The 23,590-nt window shown below is 34.5% G+C and overlaps 5 protein-coding genes and 9 non-coding genes across 17 annotated transcripts; 7 read left to right on the top strand and 7 right to left on the bottom strand.

The window, feature by feature from the left end:
- Window positions 1-608: 608 nt before the first annotated feature.
- F14H12.2 (uncharacterized protein) lies at window positions 609-2,855 on the bottom strand (the record flags this gene model as incomplete). Its single annotated transcript, NM_001373280.1, has 4 exons — window positions 609-1,100; window positions 1,497-1,882; window positions 2,127-2,246; window positions 2,798-2,855. The coding sequence occupies 4 exons, from the start codon at window positions 2,853-2,855 to the stop codon at window positions 609-611; spliced, it is 1,056 nt and encodes a 351-aa protein (NP_001359890.1).
- Window positions 2,856-7,698: 4,843 nt separating this feature from the next.
- Window positions 7,699-9,138, bottom strand: F14H12.3 (Thrombospondin type 1 domain protein). Its single transcript, NM_076344.5, has 6 exons — window positions 9,029-9,138; window positions 8,815-8,937; window positions 8,446-8,587; window positions 8,231-8,360; window positions 8,099-8,182; window positions 7,699-8,032 (listed from the first exon to the last, which is right to left on the bottom strand). Exons 1-6 carry the CDS (start codon window positions 9,063-9,065, stop codon window positions 7,775-7,777), a joined length of 774 nt encoding a protein of 257 aa, NP_508745.1. The 5' UTR covers window positions 9,066-9,138; the 3' UTR covers window positions 7,699-7,774.
- F14H12.9 lies at window positions 9,109-9,396 on the top strand. Its single transcript, NR_070867.1, has one exon. It is a non-coding gene; the product is annotated as an Unclassified non-coding RNA F14H12.9 (non-coding RNA).
- A 250-nt stretch (window positions 9,397-9,646) lies between these two features.
- On the bottom strand, window positions 9,647-13,721 carry cst-1 (Serine/threonine-protein kinase cst-1 37kDa subunit). 2 transcript variants are annotated; one of them, NM_001029404.7, is made up of 12 exons: window positions 13,660-13,721; window positions 13,513-13,593; window positions 13,286-13,466; window positions 12,858-13,013; window positions 12,438-12,815; window positions 11,459-11,551; window positions 11,320-11,410; window positions 11,070-11,150; window positions 10,860-11,027; window positions 10,452-10,516; window positions 10,316-10,404; window positions 9,647-9,901 (listed from the first exon to the last, which is right to left on the bottom strand). In NM_001029404.7, the coding sequence occupies exons 1-12, from the start codon at window positions 13,707-13,709 to the stop codon at window positions 9,841-9,843; spliced, it is 1,494 nt and encodes a 497-aa protein (NP_001024575.2). In that variant the 5' UTR covers window positions 13,710-13,721; the 3' UTR covers window positions 9,647-9,840. The 2 variants fall into 2 exon arrangements, with proteins under 2 accessions (NP_001024575.2, NP_508743.4); NM_076342.6 differs by having other exon boundaries at window positions 9,651-9,901; window positions 10,860-11,021; window positions 13,660-13,719.
- A 397-nt stretch (window positions 13,722-14,118) lies between these two features.
- F14H12.16 lies at window positions 14,119-14,264 on the top strand. The gene has a single exon (NR_070866.1). It is a non-coding gene; the product is annotated as an Unclassified non-coding RNA F14H12.16 (non-coding RNA).
- F14H12.15 lies at window positions 14,216-14,358 on the bottom strand. The gene has a single exon (NR_070865.1). It is a non-coding gene; the product is annotated as an Unclassified non-coding RNA F14H12.15 (non-coding RNA).
- A 428-nt stretch (window positions 14,359-14,786) lies between these two features.
- Window positions 14,787-14,988, bottom strand: F14H12.14. Its single transcript, NR_070863.1, has one exon. It is a non-coding gene; the product is annotated as an Unclassified non-coding RNA F14H12.14 (non-coding RNA).
- On the top strand, window positions 14,838-14,988 carry F14H12.13. The gene has a single exon (NR_070864.1). It is a non-coding gene; the product is annotated as an Unclassified non-coding RNA F14H12.13 (non-coding RNA).
- A 1,051-nt stretch (window positions 14,989-16,039) lies between these two features.
- On the bottom strand, window positions 16,040-16,190 carry F14H12.12. The gene has a single exon (NR_070862.1). It is a non-coding gene; the product is annotated as an Unclassified non-coding RNA F14H12.12 (non-coding RNA).
- F14H12.11 lies at window positions 16,040-16,241 on the top strand. The gene has a single exon (NR_070861.1). It is a non-coding gene; the product is annotated as an Unclassified non-coding RNA F14H12.11 (non-coding RNA).
- Window positions 16,242-16,669: 428 nt separating this feature from the next.
- F14H12.10 lies at window positions 16,670-16,812 on the top strand. Its single transcript, NR_070860.1, has one exon. It is a non-coding gene; the product is annotated as an Unclassified non-coding RNA F14H12.10 (non-coding RNA).
- A 490-nt stretch (window positions 16,813-17,302) lies between these two features.
- On the top strand, window positions 17,303-20,296 carry cst-2 (Serine/threonine-protein kinase cst-1). Its single transcript, NM_001383560.2, has 9 exons — window positions 17,303-17,368; window positions 17,435-17,515; window positions 17,562-17,742; window positions 18,015-18,170; window positions 18,213-18,590; window positions 19,477-19,569; window positions 19,618-19,708; window positions 19,878-19,958; window positions 20,007-20,296. Exons 1-9 carry the CDS (start codon window positions 17,319-17,321, stop codon window positions 20,159-20,161), a joined length of 1,266 nt encoding a protein of 421 aa, NP_001370484.1. The 5' UTR covers window positions 17,303-17,318; the 3' UTR covers window positions 20,162-20,296.
- A 651-nt stretch (window positions 20,297-20,947) lies between these two features.
- On the top strand, window positions 20,948-23,277 carry C24A8.6 (G-protein coupled receptors family 1 profile domain-containing protein; the record flags this gene model as incomplete). Of its 3 annotated transcripts, none has more annotated exons than NR_155251.1 (9): window positions 20,948-21,073; window positions 21,474-21,570; window positions 21,620-21,789; window positions 22,109-22,206; window positions 22,253-22,324; window positions 22,674-22,778; window positions 22,838-22,868; window positions 23,031-23,120; window positions 23,170-23,277. NR_155251.1 is itself a non-coding variant. In NM_001361797.3 (9 exons), the coding sequence occupies 9 exons, from the start codon at window positions 20,948-20,950 to the stop codon at window positions 23,273-23,275; spliced, it is 915 nt and encodes a 304-aa protein (NP_001348795.1). The 3 variants fall into 3 exon arrangements, 2 of the variants coding, with proteins under 2 accessions (NP_001348795.1, NP_001379715.1); NM_001361797.3 differs by lacking the exon at window positions 22,838-22,868 and adding an exon at window positions 22,388-22,438 and having other exon boundaries at window positions 23,170-23,275; NM_001392760.1 differs by lacking the exon at window positions 22,838-22,868 and having other exon boundaries at window positions 23,170-23,275.
- Window positions 22,169-22,316, bottom strand: C24A8.13. The gene has a single exon (NR_070859.1). It is a non-coding gene; the product is annotated as an Unclassified non-coding RNA C24A8.13 (non-coding RNA).
- Window positions 23,278-23,590: the final 313 nt, after the last annotated feature.

Genomic DNA, 23,590 nt, shown 5'->3' with positions numbered 1-23,590 from the left:
AATAATAAGGGATGGATTACAAAATACAATGAGACAATTTTTATGAAAAATGCCACAAACGTATGATAATGGTAATAATATGGTAATATGGTAATAATGGTATGGTAATATGGTAATATGGTAATAATATGGTATGGTAATGGAAATGTAATGGTAATATGGTGGTAATAATATGGTATGATATGGTAATAATAAACAAAACAAAATCGTTTAATAAAACACCATGTAATACAAATCAACAAGTATAACAATTAAACATGCAATACGAGGCAATTGTTGTAAAACAAGAAAAACAATTAAAGTACAGGCTGCGGCACAATTATGGAAACCCGAAACCCTTTCTTGCCACTACTCGCGCACCAACGTCGACCGTCTTTACTGGTTCAGGGAGGCCTGTGAAAGCGCGGAGATGAATTTAAAGATAAAAGTTTAAAGACAGAGATAAATTAAAATCTATCTAAAAATCTGGGTTTGTGTTACCATAATCGCGCCGCACCCTGTAAGAACGAATCAGCCAGAAAAAATATTTTGACGGCACTACTCCAAAACATATAACATCTTTAAACCTTCGAAACCGGGAAACTGGAGAATCAAAAAACTTGAAATGATTATTTAATGTCTTCGTCGTTCAATCTGTTTTCTAACTTCATCAGTAGCATAATGTTTATTTTCGTTTTCGAATTACGTTGTTTTTCTGTTGAGCCGTTGAGCTTTTCATCGTTGACGCAATCAAAATAATCATTAACAAAACAGTTGTCGTTGTCATTATCATTGTAAACATTATGAGATTCTTTACAATTGGTAGTGTGTTTCCGAATCCATGAAACGTAGTGGCCACAAACTTTTCCGTCTATAAACTCTCCAAAAGCGGCTAACACATAGTAGGCATCGTAAACTTCGAAGCGTTTGTTAAGTCTTTTAACTTTGAAGACGTTTTTCGTCACAACAAAGATTGATTCCTTCCATTGGAAGAGCTTTCCTTCAATCATTTTTTCGTTTCCACAGTGTGGGTATTTGTTAGTGATTATATTCCCATGAAACAGTGTGTTACAATTTCTACAATAGGTCACATCCTTTTCTTGCAGGTCCATATTAAGATTCTGAAAAAAAAAAACGAAGTATAACATTAATTTCAGTTTAGTATTCATTTCTGAAATGAATAGCTTAATAGCTATAATATGTATCATTTACTTTTTTTTTTGGAAAAACGAGGGAGTTATTTGAAGTGATATGAACGTTGGCGAGCTTGACAAATTTGGCAAGGTTGCCATGACAGTATTGATGATCTGCGATGTTTTATGAAAAGAAAAACAAATTAAACATATTTGTTCAGCGAATGTTTAAATTTGCCGAGCTCTACAAAATTTGCAAATCAACAATGGTTATATGTATTTGCCAGGCGCTGAATGCAGAAAACTTGCCCACCCGTACCGTAAATGTTTGCAAATCAACTATATTCTAATTATTGAAATTAACCAAAATCAATTTTTGCTCACCTTTAGAAAAGCAGGGAAGGCATTTGGAATCGCCTGTGGACCTTTTCGGAAATCTTTGTCCATCATGCTGCGCAGTTTACTTGCCGATTTTGTATTTTTATTAAAAATGTTTCCAAGTTCATTTGAAATACTTTTATCGTTTTGCCATTCGATGAACTTTTTTGAAAAGCTTGTGCTTTTAAACAAAACGTTCAGCATGGTGTTTAACCAGCAAAGGTTTTTGTAAGGACGGTTTTGCAACAAAAGATATCGGCCTGGTTGCTCGGCATTTGGCTGAATCTCAGATTGAAATCCGCCGATTTTTGAAACTGACTGATCGTTCAATACATGTATATATTGTGTCTGACTGTGTCTGGCGGCTGTGTCTGGTTGCACAAGTTTGTTTTCTGAAATGTGACATTTTTGTGATTAGAAATTTTTTGATAAAATTATGGTCCGTGTGAATTTTTGAATATTAGCCTCATTGAACTATTTTAATTGTAACAACAAAAAAATTCTGGACGTTGTTACTTTTTTTTTGCGTTAGTAATCCATTTTTTGGAATAAATATTTAACAACATTCATGTCGGGCGGGATTAAAAAACCACAGCAATTTAATAGAAATAAGTTGTGGTAATATTTCAAATTTACCTCCAGCAGCACTTGGACTTTTGTTTGCAACAACATTCAGCGTTAGGTTTAGGTTCTTCAGAGTTTTTACCAAGCTTGATACATGAAGTATGAAAAATTGACGACATTTAACCAGGATACCTAAATAGAAATTAGATTTCAATTTTCGGTTATTGAATATTCTGAAAATGAACATTAGGTCGGCACATAAGTTTTGACATGTTTTGCCAATTTACTGTTTTGCTTAGCATATATGGGAAACTTATTAGTATGCAGTAATTTCAGCTTTTGATGCGAGCATATCTGAATCAGCAAGATTTGTTTATAGATTATGCAGATCGGAGTAACAAAAAATTGACCAAAATAGCTGAGACTTTTCGGCATGTATGTACTCAACGCCAACTAAGAAGCAACCTTGCAAAGTTTAACCTGTGAATGGCCGAAACACGTCAAAACATAGTTGCCGACCTAATACTATGTTACCCATATTTGTTTGAAATATTAAAACAAATTGAGCAACTTATTGAGCATTTTGTTTTCTATTTCACATCTAAATTTTAAAAAGTCTATGTGAATATACAGTATTTTTGTTGTTTCTTTTAATGTTAATAAATTAATTTTTTGGGCTGAACAATTTTTTTGGCTGAACTTAATCTTTCATGTTTTCAGAACCGACAATTTTCAAAAATTACCTTTGGGGTAAAAGTATCCAGAATTGCCCAAGTTCTCGCAGTTCATCGTGGTCTCCATTTTTAAAAAGTTTCTTTTGACTTTAATATAACTTTATTCTTAATATATCTTTAATATAACTTTATTATAAAATATAAAGTTAGTTGCTGTTTTCCTTTTCCTCGATCAGAGTGCTGAAAAATATACGTAATAATTCAACAATCATAATTTTCACATTAATTTTGAGAGAGTTAAAAAGGAAAACTGTATGAAAATCCGTAAACAAATAAAATTGTGTGGCATTTTTTACGACTGAAGTAATAAGAACACTTGCAAAAATACATTGCGCATGCTTTCCATAAGACTCTTCTAAATTCTTGAAGTATTGGAAATCTCAGATATTTTTGCGGAAAACTATTGTGATGTTTGGATTCAGAGTGTTAACAAACCTGTAATTTCATAAAATAAAATTGAACACGACCGATATTTCAAAATAAAAACCACGCGTTCGCTGTAGGACCCCTGAGATTTTTGAAAAATTTCACCAAAGTTTCGATTTTTTGAGTTTTTATAGAAAAATAAATTTCAAGACAGTGTTCAATTACTTTTTTGATAAGAAATTAGTCTGTTTTTTAACGTTAAAAAAATTAAAATCTTGATTTTTAAGTCTCAATAAGAAGCTCCCGAACAACTTCTTCATTTCAATTTTCATCACATGATTTGAATAGTAGCTGTAATTATTATTATTATTTAATATTTATTTGAACGTAAAAAAAAAACAAAAACAAAAGGTTTTGCATAGTTTCGTAAATTTTCAGCGTATTAGGACAATTATGCAAAGCTCTTGACCTGTTTTTTAAGCGCAAACTGATTATGAGCTCGTATCTGAGCTGTCAATTGATAAATCTTTTTTTACAGTTATTAGAGTATATATACCTGACACATTTTTCTAACTGTTCCAATCATGCAGTCACTAAGAAAAAATTTGCTCAACCGTCAACTGTGATCGAAAATTCACTCAACACAAAAAGCTTGAGAATGTACTGAAAATTGAGAACCCGGCATTAGTCGACTGTAGATGTTTTAACAATTTATTCTCAGTGACGGTATGTTTGAAACAGTTTTGTTAGCTATGTATGTGTAAGGTATATGCTCTGAGAACTGTAGAAAAGATTTGTCAGTTGACAGCTCAGATATGAGCTCAAAATCGGTGTATTCTTTAGAAACAGGTCAAAACCTTTGCATAAATTGTGCTGTAAAATGAGTTTAAGTTGTCTAAATCAGCTGAATAATCACGAAGCTATGCAAAGGTATTATTCATATAGGTTATTAAAGTTGAAACAAAAAAGTTGTTTGTGAGGTTCTCTTTGGGCATAAACGTCTGAAAATGGGAAAAGTTAGCAAAATCGAAATATGATTTTTTTTTGAAAAGTTATAAATTTGAACAATTTTTCATTGAAAGCGTAACTAAGCACAGTTTTGAAACTTATTTTCCATAAAAACTCGAAAACTCGAGAAAATTTTCGAAAATTTCAGAGGTCATATAGCAAACGCGCGGCCTTATTTTTGAAATGTTTGTCGGGTGTATTCAATTTTCACGATAAATTCATGAAAACTTGGGATTATGTGATTTATGACACCCTGTATCCAAAAATCGACGTTGATTTTATCGAAAACGTCTGAGTTTTCCAACACTTCAAGAATTTAGGGTAGTCCTATAGCAAGCGTGCGCACTGTACAACAAAGGGCGTTATAAAGGAATTCTAATAAAAATGGTTATCAATACTAAAAAATTGACGTTGTGCATAACACCAAGCACCAAGCAAACATTTCGAAATCATTTTTGAAACAATTTAGATGGGAATACAAATTATAGTTATTGGAAGAAAGTTAAAATGGAATAATTTTCTATCATTCAGTCGAACTCCAAGAAACGATATGATTGCGAAAACGGTTGCCGTTATGGTTGGCGTTATGTTGGCGTTATGGTTGGCGTTATGTCAGCAACAATAAATTGCAGGTCATACGGTACCGTTTGTATCAGGCTAGAAGAAAAGACAAGAAAAGCTTAAAATTGCTCAATAACGCTGTTCAAGTAATAAAGTATTCAAATTTTGATTAAATAGAAAAATAAAATGGATACTAATTCAATTTTAAAATGTTGATAAAATACAATAAAATACGCAAATAAACATTTGAAAAAATGACCTCTGTGTTACAAAATTATTTCACAGAAGCTCTGAAAAAATTGGTTTCAGCAAAAAAATGACGTGATCGGAATTTCGAAATCGAAAAAAGTACCCACAAGCGGCAGTGGGAATCACTGACAAGGGAAGGCTCTGAACTCGTTATCGGACTTCGTTACGCCACTATATACATTCGATAGAGAATAGTTACAAATGATCACTCCAAAAAATTTAGCTGCTTCAGAGCAGGTTCGAACAAGTTACGACATTTTGAAAGTGCCAAAATACCCCTTTTTAAAAATTCCAAAAAATTCAAAAAAATTGTTCTTTCTAAAAGTTGATATAAAATGTTTTCAAATAGTTGGAAATGATGGAAAAACCATACCATACGAGTTTCAGTTCATAATTCTCAAAAAAACCCTTATCTTCTTATCGGCATCTTCAAAGTGTCGTAACTTGGTCGAACCTGCTCTGAAGCAGCTAAATTTTTTGGAGTGATCATCTGTAACCATTCTCTATCGAATGTATATAGTGGCGTACCGAAGTCCGATAACGAGTTCAGAACCTTCCCTTGTGAAATGTATGAGTTTATCAGTTTTTGTTTGTTATCGTCTCATATTTATTTTGTCGAATTCCTAAAAAGTAATAAAAATTAACAGTCAAATTTAATTTTTGCATTGTTTTGCATAACGTTATTGTTTATTTTCATCTAAAAAGTTCGGATAATCTTGTATAAACTTCCGACAAAAATTAATCGTTGTTGATTGAAAGCTCAAAAGTGGTCTAACAAGTAATGGCCTGTAAAGAAAGTACAAAAAATATTCATGTACCGTTAAAACAACTTCATAAAACTTTAGGAAAATCTTTGTTTCGAGTCGGAAAGCAGGGATACTAAGTGTACGCCACTTTTCGAGCACTGCCGCATTTTGAAACCTTCCCAATGTTTGAATATAATTCTTTAAGCATGAAAATTGTGTTCGATGGACTATGTTCACTGGAAATTGTCCAGAAATAAGAAGAACAAATTGAGTTTTCACCAATATCTGGTCATTTTAGCGTTGTTGAAATGGTTTCAAAGATTTCACACTTGCCATACTTTAGTTTCAAACATAGAAATTGTACCACAATGCCCGGTAATAATATTTATATATAAAAAAACATGGCTGCGTTATTCTTTCGAGGTCCGGTACAAAAGTTGAGTTTCGACATTTCAGTGTGTTCCGTCTGAATTTGTTGATTTTCTTTGTGTTTCTCTGGTGCATTTAAAATATCTTTTGTTTTTCGATGAAGTTTCAGAAAATTATTTGCAACTTATACACCAAATATAGCATTTTAAACGCCATTTTCAACATTTCGCCGTTTATCCGCCAACATTAACAACTTTTCAACCTACTTTATTGTCTCGCAACCTTTAAGCTATCTTTATTAATTTCTCCCTCAACTTTTGTAAATTCTTAACCCAGTTTAGCCAACTTTAGAAATTTTTCGTGCAAGTTTTTGATTTGTTATGTTTATTTTACCCAACTTTAGCAACGTTTCTACCAAATTTTTACCAACTTTTGCAATTGACAATTCTAAAGTTGCTAACAATAATTTTGGTGAATAATTTGCGGCGAATTGCCGAGTCAAAGTTTCAGACATTCATAAGCGCCTTCATAATTCATAAGAATTCCTAAGACGACCAGTTGAAGAATTAACTACTTGTCCATTTTTAGAGTTTAGAAAAAACAATCAATTTGCGTTTGCGCAAAAATTCAATTGTTATTCACCACTTTGAACATTAATTTTTTGCAAAATCAAAGAAAAAGAAATATTAAACAATTTTTAAAAATAATTTTATTTATTCAAAAAATTTTACCATAGATCAGAATCAGTTACGGGAAAGACTGAAACATTATTTACCACTTGCTTCCTCTAAAAGTGTCAAGACCTAAATATACATTTATTAAAAATAGTCTGAACAATTTTTAGAGCACGCTCTCGATATTTATCACTCTTTCGGAATTTATCATTATTTTTCCAATTAAAATTATATGAATCGCTTATGTTTTGCCAACAGTGCTAAACTTTTAAAAACGATTTCACAATGCAGGTGATGAAACCAAAACTATATGTACATTAGAAGAAATTCAACCAATTTTATTTGAAGTTATACAAATTTTGATTGAGAGCTCTAATTCATTTCCTCACTTTGTGGTGTGCTTGTAATTCCATACCCAACCTGTCTGGCAGCCTACTTCTTACACTTCCCAATTTTTTCGAGTTTATTTGAAGTTGTTATACAAAATTGTTCTGCTGAAATTTTTTTGGCCCGTTCTTTAACTATTCAAATAAGCCATGAGAATTTTGTATCAAATAAATCAAAATAAACGGACATTTTTTATTCAAGAGTCGACAAGCACAAAAACAGAAACACATTAAAAATGCAGACCATTCCACAGATTTGATCTTATCAAATGTACTAACTGTTGAGAGGCATGATTTCCAAACAAAATAATTAAGCTAACAAAAATGACAAAAAATAACCCTCAATAGGAGCAATGCGATTATTGACCAAAGTCCCCTGCTCGGACGGAGCACCATCAAGAACGTTGTACCTGACTCCCAGATCCGTAGTGACCTGCACTTAAGGCAGCATTCACTGAAGCGTCTGCTGATATTTAATTTGATAATTGAGATTGTTTAGTTTTTTTGTTTTTTTAGTGGTTCTGTGATTCTGCTGTAGTGGATAGAAATAATAATTGCTCAATACTTTATTTATATTGCTTCGGAATGTGCAAAATATTGCATAAATGTACACAAGTTTCAATACAGTTAAGCACTTGTCGAATTTCCAGATACTGTAATCATTCTCTTCTTTCTTCCATTTCCGTATGGATCATAGAAAGGTTGTGCATGCCCGCAGGTTGAGCACGCTGGTGGTTGGTAACAAGTTGTGCATGGAGCTGGAGTCACAATGACAACCGGTTGGGTATTACAAGTATTGCATGGTGGTGGTGGTTGATTGCATGTTGTGCACGGGCAAGCAGCTTGTTGAGGGCATGGCTCTTGTTCAACGGAGCCTCCAGTACACTGAAACAAACAGTTATAAATGTTATATTGAATAAAAACGTTTAGCTTTATAAATTTTAAACTTACTCCCGATCCACAGCTACATTGCCTAGATCTGGTGATTGATCCTCCAGATCCGCAGGTTACTGAGCACGCCGACCAGGAAGACCACTGAAACAAAAGTTATTAAGTGAGAAGTTGAACTCAATTTGTTCTCACAGCAGTCCAGGTGCAGCACGGTTGAGCATTGCAAGCTTGCGACTCGGCAGCAGCTCCGACACATTGGCAGGTTGAGCATCCGTTATTGCAAACACGACTTCTCGTCATCGTACCACCGCCGCAGGTGGCACTGCAAAAAGAAAAGTTAGGCTTATCAGTTTGGCAATAAAGAAAACAAAACAATAATAAACAGATTAAAGCAAAATATTGCTAACCTGCAACTACTCCAACCTCCCCAAGCTCCCCATTGTGGTTGAGTTGGTTGTGGATCATAAAGGACGCATGGTTTTGATTCTGTTGTAGAACCTCCTTGGCAGTTGCCGGATGGACAAAGTCTAGTGCGAGTTTGGACTGGCGCTGAAATTGAAATTATTATTATGAAGATGTACATATAGCGGAAATGTGACTCCAGGTGTTGGAAATTCTATTTCAAATCCAAGAATCTCTGTGCACTGTAGAATTTTACATTTCATAAAGATCACTGAAATTGTGGCGGGACCAGTAAAACTGAATGTTTCTTTAAATTGATGTGTCAGGTTTTCGCAAAACTGCTATAGCAAAAATTCAAAAAATAGAAGACCTACTTCCAAAAGCGGCAGAACAGGAAGACCATTCTGTCCATCCACTCCACTGAGGGCTATCACCACATACGTTGCATCCGCTTGGATTTGCTTGTACACCGCCTCCAATTACATATGAAAGTGTTCCTAAAAATATTTTATAACAATCAAAAAAAAACTGTTTCAGAAATTGGAAACATTTTTCAGAAAATACTATAATTCTGAAAGAATAGTTTACCTTGAAAAAGACACAAAGAAAGAATAAGTGCGAACATTGTTGATAAGCTGATAGCGGATGAACTTTTGTTCGATGGCAATCTTCGCTTCCTTCACTCCTTAAATATATTTCGGTTTCGCAAATATTACCTGACAGTTGAGAAACATTCGCCTCGAAGTGTATATTTGCCTCTTCTTGAAAAAAAAAAAGCAAACGCCCTCTCGGCTAGTAGTTGACGAAATATATCTGCTTCCCAACGGCAGCAGAGACCCAATATGACAATTATAACAGACTAAAGCTAAAAGGACGTCCGTCATAAGCCATAAATCTTACGATTCAAAACGGCAGTCGTAATGCAAAAAGCACTCAGAATGTGGTTTTTTGTTTCTACTAGGATGCCATGCAAAATTTACCTAAAAATATTAATTGGTCGCTACGTGAACTCCGCGGTAGGCAAACAAATAAGAAAAACTAGACTCATCGAGATCAACCATCTATCGCTCTGACTCATTGCAGCTTTTTCAATTGTAAGTGAAATTTTATCTATTTCCGTTATTCGAAAAATTATATCCGTCACTCCCATTGTTCCTTGTTAGTCACTGATAAAATATCCGCCTTCAGAACAAACCTTCCCAAAAAAATTAAAATTGACCAGATTTATTTTAGCATGAAAAAGCTAAGCAAAACACAACAAGTTCAGTTTGCTCTTGCTTCTGATCTAACAAAATTTAGAATAAATATGACATTTAAAATACAATCTAGTTAATTAATAGGTTTCATATATTTGCAGATTGACAAAAAAATTATTATTAAACAAGCATGTATCGAAGCCGTCATTGAAGTCGTTTTTTGATTTCTATAACATCCAGTATTGGTTGCCTTTTTGTTTTGTATCTGAAATTTTGTTCTTTTTTTAGTATTTGACTTTAATCGTGAATTGCCACTGTTGCGGATTTTAATATCAATTTTCTTGACTCCAAAATGTAAGAAAAAAAGAGAAAAGTTGGCTCATTTTGAAAACATTCGATGCCAAAAGCTTCAAATATCCTAAATTTGAGAATGGAATTTTAAGCATCAAAGAAAAAAATTCTGAGCAAAATTTCAGCATCACTATTTCTTAAAAATTATAAATAGCAGTAGTTCGCGATTCATAAAACTGTCCTTTAGATGTTTAAATCAGTAAACTCACAAAAAATCCAGCTAGAAAATTCGCTTAGGATTTTTTGTTAAAAATCTCAATTTCCGGCTTTTTGAGGTGTTTGAATTAAATTTCCTCAAATTCAACCAATTAAAAAAAAAAGATTTTACCTTCTCTGCAACTCTCGTATTTCTTCTTCCATCTCCGAATCCAAACTTTCTTTCCTTCGAATCAGTTCGTCTAGCGTGATGTTTCGTAACTAAATGCAGCTATTTCGTTATTAGAAAAATTACGAAATACACTTACAAATTCGAAATCTCCATCGACCACTGCCCGTTGAAATCTATTTTCGTATTCGGCTTCCGTGTTCACTGAAAGAGTAGGTGTTTTTTAACTGTGATTCAATTCAAGATTTCAAAATATGTCTTTCTAAGTTTCAAAACTTATGCAATACAAATTTTCCACAAAACATTAGTAGTGACATTTTTCATTTTTTAGAATTTACAGGCAAAATCTTAATCAGCTAACATTTCATGCATGGCTAGAATAAGGGGTATGACATTTCAATTTTAATAAAATTTTAGGTTTGTGAAAATGCCTGAATAATTTTTCATTTTTTTGTCAAAGTCATTCGAGCTGAATAACGTTTTTTATGCTAGCTTTTTTTTCTCATAGATCATCATTTTATAATTGGTTTTCTTTCAAATAACTAACTCATATTATAACTAGCATCTTTGTAACTGCTCTCGCTGGTGCCCAATTGAAAGTTTGGACCGGTTCCATCTTGAGCAAACGGTTGGTTTTTTGAAGGGTCTGAAGCGCTTGCGGTGTGACCCGGTGGTTGAACGCGCGGTGAGTTGCCATTTTTCGACGAGCCTGGAACTATATCGGTGAATGCAATTTAACGCTCATGAAAAAACGAACTATATGCCGATTTAGGAATTTCTCCACCAATTCTCAAGCTTTCCATTTGACTTCGAAGACTTTGAGCAGTGACATAGTTGTCTGAAATTGTGAGTTCTATTTCACTAGGTAATTTTGTAATTTCTCCCTGTGTCCTGCTTCACGTTACTACTAAATATCGAGCTACAAAGTAGTGCAAATTAGGTGCGTGAGTTTTGCACTTTCCCACGACACATATGATCAAATTACATATTCAAAACTATCATAATACCTTTGTGTTGAACTAACGTAGACTCTCCACCGTCAATCATAGTGGACATTCCCTCGCTTAGCAACGTTGCATCATTTCCGCTGCTTGCTGCCTGAAAAAACAATCAAATTTTCGTTTTCTAATGAAATTTTTTGTCAACCATTGGTGCTTGTCCTAGTATAGCTTTTTCTTGAGCATCCTGGATCATCAACTGCATAATATCGCAACCTGGTGCATTTTTGATGAATGTGTGCTGAAAAATATCTATGAAGTGAGCAATGTTCACAAACTGTGTATCATTTGTTTTTCAGCAGTATTAGTAATACTATGACAGAAAACAACAAAAAAGTGTATAAAAATAGTAGAAAATTCTATGTAAAAAGTTAAAAAATTACTCCGAAGGGGTTGTCAAATTATAAGAAATCTTCTATTTTCGGTTGAGAGTAGTTGTAGGAAATATGAAAATTTGGCCCCGTCTATATCTTGGCAGTTTTTAAATGAGTTGCCACGTAGTGGCAGCAAGTGGGAAAGAACGCTCCTCGGCATTTAAAGGCAACTTCCTGCCAACTTTTGGCAACTTTCTGCCAAACTTTTGCACATTCCTGCCAACATTTAGATGTTTTTTCCCACTTACTGCCACTACGTGGCAACTTCCTGCCAACAACTCGGCAACTTCCTGCCAGCAATTTGGCAACTTATTTTAGTGGCACTAAATAAGTTGTCAAAGTGTGGCAGGAAGTTGCCTCTGAATACCGAGTAGAGAATTATGTTGAGTTCTAGCGTTTTTTGGATTGTTTGTTTTTATAGATTTCAAGCTTTTATCGACATCATTTTGTAGTCAAACGTGAAAGTTTATCGCTTTTCTCGCATTTTTTGCTGACATGGACATATTTTCAGCCGATTAGAACACAAGTTTAGCTGACTACCGACTAGAAACTTTAAAAAATAGAAAAAAGAAATACTACATGATTGAAAATTAATTTCTAGTCCCTGCGACAAAAAAAAGTTGTCGAAATTTTGAATTTTAGGTGGATGTACCTTTTTTCACAGTTTTAACAAATATAACGAATATTTGAGAATTTCAATATTTTTTGGATAAATCTTATTGGGAAATTTCTTTTTTTTTAAGCCATACGTACCTCACACAATCGGAGTGCCGTTTTTCTTTCTTCTGGCTTTTTAATTAAACAGCTTCTTATGAAATCATTGAACTCGGACGACCATTCTTCAGGTTTTTTAAACGTAGGTGGTGGTTTAGTTGGAATCATGAAGATTGCTCGCATCGGATGAATATCTGAATAAGGAGGCCGTCCCTCTGCCATTTCGATAGCTGTTATTCCCAGTGACCATATATCAGCTTTTGTGTCATATCCGATTTCTTCGATAACTTCAGGGGCCATCCAGAATGGCGTTCCAATGACTGTATTTCTTTTTGCCATTGTATCAGTCAACTGTCCAGCGACACCGAAATCCGCAAGCTTTGCAATTCCATCGGTATTGAGTAGAATGTTTCCAGCCTGAAAATACAGTTTTTTTTTCAAAAAAAAACAGTTTCTAACCTTTATATCTCTATGAATCTTCTTCAAGTCATGCAAATATTGCAATCCCTTGAGAGTATCGCGCAAAACTGCACTGATTTCTTGTTCGGATAACGGTTTCCGCCTGGCACGCATTATATCGGAGATCGACCCAGCTCCACAGTATTCCATCACAATCTTTAAATTAGTTTTTTTGTTAGTCCAGTTTTCTTCTTGATTTTCGACTAGGGGTAGGGAATAAAATCTTTGAATTTCAATTGGCATGCATTTGAATGAATACTTTTGAATGTTATTTCCACTTTAAGCTACATTTTTTTCTGTGGAAAAATCAGAACTTTACTGTTTTTAACTCTAATTCACAAAACGAATATAATTTTTGTTCAATTTCTTTTATTTAGTCCCACTTGGGCACAGCATTAAAATCTTAAAATTTATCTAAACAATCTCACCCATAGATCCGAATGTTTGAAATACGATCCATAGTATTTGACAACATATTTACTTTTACATTGTTGCATTATACTGATTTCCTTGATAATTTCTTGAAGATCAGTATCCACTGGCACTTTTTTGATGGCTAACACATGACCTGACTCTCTGTGAATTGCCTTATGTACGCTTCCATATGATCTGAAAATTTGGAATTTTTCAATCCGATAGAATTGAAATAACAAACCCTTCGCCCAGCTTTCCAACAATGTCGAAAACTTCTTCTGGTGGTTTGTTAAGCGCCGACGAATCCAATTTAAATCCATCGCTAAAACAAAAGAGAATGTTTATTTTGGAAGAGTAACTCTTTTTTTTTGTTTTGTGTCTGACAAACCTTGAGCCCTCTTCCGAATTCCGCCGCGAGCTGTCTGTAGACGGTGGCATCGGGAGGACGCTGAAATTAATGAAATTAACTTTGCTGAAATTTAAAAGTGGAGTAACGTCAGTGCTGAAATTGCTCAAAAACATGCATGCGGCACCACAATAATCAAATATTTTAGCAAAAAGTTTCTGAAAGATGTTCTAAATTTTATCTGATTTTTTTTTGAAAATTGAAAATAAACTCAGTTTTTGCCAATTGTTGGACTTTTTGAAAGTCGTCCTTTCAAAAACTGTTCAGCATTTTTATTTGTTTAATATTTAGTCATTTTGACACCATAAGAGTAGTTTTAAACAATTTTCCAACTTGCGCTACTCCACCTTTAACTGTGTACAAGTTGAAGGATTTATAAAAAAGTGTTGTAAGATCTTGTGTGAGTATAGGAATGAACACCCAATGAGATATAAGTAAGATGAAGAGCAGATGTTGTCCGTCCGACCGACGAGAACTATGGGGCAAGAAAATCGAAGAAAGAAGAAGAAAGAAGAAGAAGAAGATAAAACCTATCCTTGAGGACACATTAGTCGCATGTTTCTCTGCGTTCTCTTGGTTGCACATGCACTCTGCTTGTTCAATTAGAACGTCAACAGTGCATGTATGGTCATATTCTGAAGGGAGGCGAGAAGAGTGAGAAGAGAAAGACAGGCGAATCGATTTGGACGTCGTTTTGAAAGCGAAAAGACGTCTGCGGGGTTCCACCCATGTGGCCCCGATGGCCCGAAGAATGAATAATTGACTACGGCAATTGTCTTTTGGAAAAAAAAGTAATCCGACAAAGTCCAACGTTTTTAGATTAAGATTTCATTGGTAAAATGGTTGAAAAAGCCGAGAAAAACTAATTAATAAATTTTATAATTTATGAAATCTTTGAGATAGACCTGAGCATATTTTAAAACAATACAAATTTAGAAGAACCTTATTTTTCATGAAAGAGATTGAAGTATCATGATTTTCAATTCTATTTCGCAATGTTAGCATTTCATTTAAGATTGAAATATCCTTTTTGAAAGTGTGAGAATTAAATATTCCCATTGAAACTATCAAACTATCAAAGACCAGAGAACAACTCAAAAACAGTACTCTATTTCAGATAAGTTGTACCGTGATAAAAAAAAAGAAGTTAATATAACCGACCGCAGGCGCTACATTCGACGAGCATTCGTAATGCCCTCGGCTCACTCTACGTTATTTGAGCAGTGTGTGGTCGAGGCGAAAGGGGGAAAAGGACGGGAAAGAGTGCGAAGTGTGTACTGCGCTCGTTTCATAAGACTTGACCCTTCACACGTCAGGATGTTTGAATGCGGAATATCGTATTGCTAACTGTGTCCTTCCTGGTGCTGTTTTGCGGTACTGTTTTATTATGAGAGTTGTTGGGTAGTCATCACCTGATTCACGTATGTTTACTATCTTTACTTGTCAGTAGACTTTATTTGTTATGGTGCATAGTAGTTGATTGCTTTTTGTCAGTTTGGACAATTATTCTAGTTGATTTTATAAAGCATGTTTCATCCATTTTTTCAAGCAAAGAGATGTCATAAATTCAAAAACAATTTCCAAGTTATTCTTTAATTTCAATCTATTTAACTTTAAAGAACTGTTAATTGATTTTTCAAAAATATATACACCCATAATATGAAAAAGTATTTTCAACTATCAATAAACACCGAGAAAAGCGGAATATCAAAATTTTTTGGCAATTTGACAATCGATAATTTTGAACAAATAAAATTCAAAAACAAACAAACAAACAATAGTTCATTGTAATAAATATTTTTGGGAAGACATACAACGTTTCCCTACTAAATGTCTGCTATTCCAGATTGCCGAGTTTGAAAATATTCGGTATTTTCGGGAATCGCCGAATCTTGAATTCATCAGCAATTCAATATTTTCCGCATTTTAACAATTGCCTCCCACCCCTAATTCATAAAAATTTTGATATTCCGCTTTTCTCGGTGTTTATTGATAGTTGAAAATACTTTTTCATATTATGGGTGTATATATTTTTGAAAAATCAATTAACAGTTCTTTAAAGTTAAATAGATTGAAATTAAAGAATAACTTGGAAATTGTTTTTGAATTTATGACATCTCTTTGCTTGAAAAAATGGATGAAACATGCTTTATAAAATCAACTAGAATAATTGTCCAAACTGACAAAAAGCAATCAACTACTATGCACCATAACAAATAAAGTCTACTGACAAGTAAAGATAGTAAACATACGTGAATCAGGTGATGACTACCCAACAACTCTCATAATAAAACAGTACCGCAAAACAGCACCAGGAAGGACACAGTTAGCAATACGATATTCCGCATTCAAACATCCTGACGTGTGAAGGGTCAAGTCTTATGAAACGAGCGCAGTACACACTTCGCACTCTTTCCCGTCCTTTTCCCCCTTTCGCCTCGACCACACACTGCTCAAATAACGTAGAGTGAGCCGAGGGCATTACGAATGCTCGTCGAATGTAGCGCCTGCGGTCGGTTATATTAACTTCTTTTTTTTTATCACGGTACAACTTATCTGAAATAGAGTACTGTTTTTGAGTTGTTCTCTGGTCTTTGATAGTTTGATAGTTTCAATGGGAATATTTAATTCTCACACTTTCAAAAAGGATATTTCAATCTTAAATGAAATGCTAACATTGCGAAATAGAATTGAAAATCATGATACTTCAATCTCTTTCATGAAAAATAAGGTTCTTCTAAATTTGTATTGTTTTAAAATATGCTCAGGTCTATCTCAAAGATTTCATAAATTATAAAATTTATTAATTAGTTTTTCTCGGCTTTTTCAACCATTTTACCAATGAAATCTTAATCTAAAAACGTTGGACTTTGTCGGATTACTTTTTTTTCCAAAAGACAATTGCCGTAGTCAATTATTCATTCTTCGGGCCATCGGGGCCACATGGGTGGAACCCCGCAGACGTCTTTTCGCTTTCAAAACGACGTCCAAATCGATTCGCCTGTCTTTCTCTTCTCACTCTTCTCGCCTCCCTTCAGAATATGACCATACATGCACTGTTGACGTTCTAATTGAACAAGCAGAGTGCATGTGCAACCAAGAGAACGCAGAGAAACATGCGACTAATGTGTCCTCAAGGATAGGTTTTATCTTCTTCTTCTTCTTTCTTCTTCTTTCTTCGATTTTCTTGCCCCATAGTTCTCGTCGGTCGGACGGACAACATCTGCTCTTCATCTTACTTATATCTCATTGGGTGTTCATTCCTATACTCACACAAGATCTTACAACACTTTTTTATAAATCCTTCAACTTGTACACAGTTAAAGGTGGAGTAGCGCAAGTTGGAAAATTGTTTAAAACTACTCTTATGGTGTCAAAATGACTAAATATTAAACAAATAAAAATGCTGAACAGTTTTTGAAAGGACGACTTTCAAAAAGTCCAACAATTGGCAAAAACTGAGTTTATTTTCAATTTTCAAAAAAAAATCAGATAAAATTTAGAACATCTTTCAGAAACTTTTTGCTAAAATATTTGATTATTGTGGTGCCGCATGCATGTTTTTGAGCAATTTCAGCACTGACGTTACTCCACTTTTAAATTTCAGCAAAGTTAATTTCATTAATTTCAGCGTCCTCCCGATGCCACCGTCTACAGACAGCTCGCGGCGGAATTCGGAAGAGGGCTCAAGGTTTGTCAGACACAAAACAAAAAAAAAGAGTTACTCTTCCAAAATAAACATTCTCTTTTGTTTTAGCGATGGATTTAAATTGGATTCGTCGGCGCTTAACAAACCACCAGAAGAAGTTTTCGACATTGTTGGAAAGCTGGGCGAAGGGTTTGTTATTTCAATTCTATCGGATTGAAAAATTCCAAATTTTCAGATCATATGGAAGCGTACATAAGGCAATTCACAGAGAGTCAGGTCATGTGTTAGCCATCAAAAAAGTGCCAGTGGATACTGATCTTCAAGAAATTATCAAGGAAATCAGTATAATGCAACAATGTAAAAGTAAATATGTTGTCAAATACTATGGATCGTATTTCAAACATTCGGATCTATGGGTGAGATTGTTTAGATAAATTTTAAGATTTTAATGCTGTGCCCAAGTGGGACTAAATAAAAGAAATTGAACAAAAATTATATTCGTTTTGTGAATTAGAGTTAAAAACAGTAAAGTTCTGATTTTTCCACAGAAAAAAATGTAGCTTAAAGTGGAAATAACATTCAAAAGTATTCATTCAAATGCATGCCAATTGAAATTCAAAGATTTTATTCCCTACCCCTAGTCGAAAATCAAGAAGAAAACTGGACTAACAAAAAAACTAATTTAAAGATTGTGATGGAATACTGTGGAGCTGGGTCGATCTCCGATATAATGCGTGCCAGGCGGAAACCGTTATCCGAACAAGAAATCAGTGCAGTTTTGCGCGATACTCTCAAGGGATTGCAATATTTGCATGACTTGAAGAAGATTCATAGAGATATAAAGGTTAGAAACTGTTTTTTTTTGAAAAAAAAACTGTATTTTCAGGCTGGAAACATTCTACTCAATACCGATGGAATTGCAAAGCTTGCGGATTTCGGTGTCGCTGGACAGTTGACTGATACAATGGCAAAAAGAAATACAGTCATTGGAACGCCATTCTGGATGGCCCCTGAAGTTATCGAAGAAATCGGATATGACACAAAAGCTGATATATGGTCACTGGGAATAACAGCTATCGAAATGGCAGAGGGACGGCCTCCTTATTCAGATATTCATCCGATGCGAGCAATCTTCATGATTCCAACTAAACCACCACCTACGTTTAAAAAACCTGAAGAATGGTCGTCCGAGTTCAATGATTTCATAAGAAGCTGTTTAATTAAAAAGCCAGAAGAAAGAAAAACGGCACTCCGATTGTGTGAGGTACGTATGGCTTAAAAAAAAAGAAATTTCCCAATAAGATTTATCCAAAAAATATTGAAATTCTCAAATATTCGTTATATTTGTTAAAACTGTGAAAAAAGGTACATCCACCTAAAATTCAAAATTTCGACAACTTTTTTTTGTCGCAGGGACTAGAAATTAATTTTCAATCATGTAGTATTTCTTTTTTCTATTTTTTAAAGTTTCTAGTCGGTAGTCAGCTAAACTTGTGTTCTAATCGGCTGAAAATATGTCCATGTCAGCAAAAAATGCGAGAAAAGCGATAAACTTTCACGTTTGACTACAAAATGATGTCGATAAAAGCTTGAAATCTATAAAAACAAACAATCCAAAAAACGCTAGAACTCAACATAATTCTCTACTCGGTATTCAGAGGCAACTTCCTGCCACACTTTGACAACTTATTTAGTGCCACTAAAATAAGTTGCCAAATTGCTGGCAGGAAGTTGCCGAGTTGTTGGCAGGAAGTTGCCACGTAGTGGCAGTAAGTGGGAAAAAACATCTAAATGTTGGCAGGAATGTGCAAAAGTTTGGCAGAAAGTTGCCAAAAGTTGGCAGGAAGTTGCCTTTAAATGCCGAGGAGCGTTCTTTCCCACTTGCTGCCACTACGTGGCAACTCATTTAAAAACTGCCAAGATATAGACGGGGCCAAATTTTCATATTTCCTACAACTACTCTCAACCGAAAATAGAAGATTTCTTATAATTTGACAACCCCTTCGGAGTAATTTTTTAACTTTTTACATAGAATTTTCTACTATTTTTATACACTTTTTTGTTGTTTTCTGTCATAGTATTACTAATACTGCTGAAAAACAAATGATACACAGTTTGTGAACATTGCTCACTTCATAGATATTTTTCAGCACACATTCATCAAAAATGCACCAGGTTGCGATATTATGCAGTTGATGATCCAGGATGCTCAAGAAAAAGCTATACTAGGACAAGCACCAATGGTTGACAAAAAATTTCATTAGAAAACGAAAATTTGATTGTTTTTTCAGGCAGCAAGCAGCGGAAATGATGCAACGTTGCTAAGCGAGGGAATGTCCACTATGATTGACGGTGGAGAGTCTACGTTAGTTCAACACAAAGGTATTATGATAGTTTTGAATATGTAATTTGATCATATGTGTCGTGGGAAAGTGCAAAACTCACGCACCTAATTTGCACTACTTTGTAGCTCGATATTTAGTAGTAACGTGAAGCAGGACACAGGGAGAAATTACAAAATTACCTAGTGAAATAGAACTCACAATTTCAGACAACTATGTCACTGCTCAAAGTCTTCGAAGTCAAATGGAAAGCTTGAGAATTGGTGGAGAAATTCCTAAATCGGCATATAGTTCGTTTTTTCATGAGCGTTAAATTGCATTCACCGATATAGTTCCAGGCTCGTCGAAAAATGGCAACTCACCGCGCGTTCAACCACCGGGTCACACCGCAAGCGCTTCAGACCCTTCAAAAAACCAACCGTTTGCTCAAGATGGAACCGGTCCAAACTTTCATCCACTATCTCAACACTTTGTTTTGGTTTTTATAATTTAAAAGCCTAGCTAATATCCTAATCTGTTTACCTGATATAATAGTTTTCAAATTTACCTTCTGGAAAACTTATATATTACTATACTGTCGAAACGGATGCCGCACATCCCTTTGCTGTAAAAATTGCCGAGTTCCTAACTCTTTGTCCGCAAAACTCACAAATAGTCTATGAGATAATGCATGTTCTCTTCTGAACCTTTCAAATCAACTATAGCTGGTAAGTACTCTTTCAATTAGTTCAGCTTCTTTTCTTTTCTCACCAACTACTATCTCGACTCCGACCTATTTAGATCGGAACCAATTCTCTCCCGATCACTTCAACATATGAAAAAGACGAATTTGTGAGTTAGAGAGTATACTCGAAATAGTAACATTGATTTCCCCCATTTTTCGACTTTCTTTTCTTCGCTATCGTGTGTACTTATCGCATGTAACATTTGCTGATTAGCTGACTGACCACGGCTTCAAGTAGCAAATTTATTTCTAGCACGTGAGGTTGCATAGATGAGTACCTTCGTTAGCTTTGCTTTCAGGAACTCAAAATTGAAAAGAGAAACATGTGGTGAAGCAGCGGTAGGTGAAACTCTTTTTCTAAGCTATTGCAAGATTTTCTCAAGATCACACGCCTAGTATGCAGGGTGAGAATGCCGGATGCATTGAAAATAAATGCAACAAGTTGCAGCTATGATTAGCTTTTTTTAATGATTCGACTGCTTTCAGAATGGCTTTATATTGCACCAGCTCTTTGAGGGATCTTTGAATAATTTTTTTCAGGTTGAAAAGCGAAAGATGAGACGTTTATCCGAGATGATATCTGATTGGGAACGACCGTCAAGAAGTTCGATCAGTAACATGTATCTTTATGCGAGAAGAGAAAGCGTCTACATTGCAAGGAAGAAGTTGGCCGGTCTGAAAGTAATAATTTGAGCTTTAAAAACAAACACACTATAAAGACTGAAAATAATCCGTTTTTAATACAAAACTGTTTAAAAAAATTTAAAAAAGATTCATACTTGTTGTTGTTCTAGAATGTTCATGGTTCAATTTAGATTAGCTCAAGTATGATTTTAAATATTTTTTGTTATATCCAGATTGAAAATACGTAGAATATTCAAAGAAAGACATTGAAATTTGAATTACCTGCAAAATACGCATGTTTCAGCCACTTTTGGTAACTCAACGCTAAATTTTCATAAAAATTTTCCATATCCTTTGAAACATCCGGAATCTAAAAAAAAACAAGAAAAAAACGGAAAATATTGGAACTATACCAAAATAAAATTACCGAATTTTCTTCAACTGTCCGATTTTCCAGGACTGGGCGCTGGACCTGTTAGCAAAACTGAAATCCAAGCAGGGAATGGCGATTCGTCGAGAGACTCGTGCAACCAAGTTGGTTGCAACTGTAATGGGTAACTGAAACTATTCTTTGACATTAAAACTAAACCAAATACATTGCAGTGGTTTTTCTCGTCTGCTGGCTTCCGTTTTTCACATTGAACATGATCAAAATTTACAAATTGATATTCAACGTTTGGTCAGCGGACCTCGAAATTTGGTTCCATTGGTTTACCGCACTGGGGTATTTGAATTCGTCACTCAACTTTTTCATTTACTCAACAATCAATCCAGTAAGCATTTTTATATCAAATTTGATAGTAATTATAGAAATAATTATAATACATAATTGGCTATATAATAAAAAAGTTTAGTCGAAAAAGATTATATTTTTAATTTTTCAAGTTCAATTTGCGTTGTATAAAACATTAATTCATGGAATTGAGACAAGGTAAAACCGACAACGTTTTCCAAAATTTTGACATGTCTGTATTCCCTCTATAGGCATTGCGCCAGCTTAACTCAATTTGACAAGAAATAGTAAACCCGCTTAGCAAACTAAATATACTGAAAACTGTACTGTATAATCCATTCAACACCTCCTTTTTTCAGAAATTCCGTCATTCATTCCGCCGCTTACTTGGCTTCCGTCGATCTTCTCGACGTCAGAGAGAAAAATCGTGGATGTTACCGCCACGAGATAGCAGCAGGTGAGCCTCATTTATTCGTCCATAGCTTTTAAATGTTTCATAACAGAGGTCCTGCAAAATGTGGATGCGGTTTCCATAAAATCGTGAAAAGCCCTCTGCGCAAAACGAGCTCAGCTGGGTAAGTACGACTTTTTTGACAGGTCACACATTTCTTCTAATAGAACACATTCTTGACATTCAGTTCTGACACTTCAAGTTCCGGTCAATCGTTCAGAAACAAAATATTCAAAAGGTGTTTGAAAGGATAATAATCATAATAATAGACAAGTGATAGTCCTTGCATGGGACCGAAACGGAAATTACTTTGTTTTCGAAATATGATGAAACCTCTTCTTTTTTCTGTTATACTCTATGTATTGGAATGATTATTTTTCTGAATTTTTCTAAATATTAAATATGCTTGAGCATGTTGAAACATTAGAAGAATACTTTATCAAGGCACGCTGGACTAAACGAATATTTTACAGACCAATGAACAACAGAAAAATTTCCATGCAAAAACCAGAAATCGTCATTGACGAAATTTCACCGAATCGAATTTCAATCTCCGCCGGAGGAAACACAACTTTTAGGTAAGGATGGCTAATGTCTATATTTGGAGAATACAAAAAAAAACATCAAAAATTCGCAGATTTAGCACATCCAGACCCCACCCGGTTTAGGTAGGACCTGAGTTGTTCAAGAACTCACAATGTTTTACTTATGTTGTGTTACTTACTGTGTTACTGTGTTGTGTTACTTTTCTACAAAATAATAACTAGCTGATGTTAATTTCTAAATAAAAATTAATCGTTTAACTTATAATAAATGTGCTTCAATTTCAGGCGATCTTCGGATGATTGTATTCGTAGATCATCTTCTGAAATAATCGGCGGTATCACTCTTCCATCTCAAAGTAGTAATGATAAACGAAGGTATGTATTTCCCTTCATCTTACAGATTGTGTTAACTACATGTTTGCAGAGGATCCGGTATGTCAAATAGTTCAGCATCTCTCCATATCCATGAAACGCGAATGACGTTCGAAGCAATGGTCAACGATCAGGCTGATTGCGAAATTTTTGTTTAATTTTGTCCCCCCCCCCCCCCCCTCCAATTCCCGGTCACGTCTTGATCTCCTACCTATTACAACGAGTGTGTATGTATTTACAATTCTTCTTGCCACATTTTTTCTGTGGATCTCATTTTTTATAAAATTGAATTTTGTCGACTGTTTTTCCTTTTGAATAAATTATTCAGCAATTCTAACAATTTTTTTTGGAAACACAGTATAATATTCATCGAAACCATCCCTAAAATCACAAAGTTTGAGATCAAGCTTGAAAATCTATCTAAAGAAAAATTATGATTATTGTCCGTCAATCCGTGGAACTTTCGATAAATG

The sequence above is a fragment of the Caenorhabditis elegans genome, chromosome X (assembly GCF_000002985.6).
Source record: "Caenorhabditis elegans chromosome X".
NCBI lineage: Eukaryota > Metazoa > Nematoda > Chromadorea > Rhabditida > Rhabditidae > Caenorhabditis > Caenorhabditis elegans.
The sequence above is the reverse complement of the archived record's forward strand: the minus strand, read 5'-3'. Positions and strand labels throughout refer to the sequence as shown.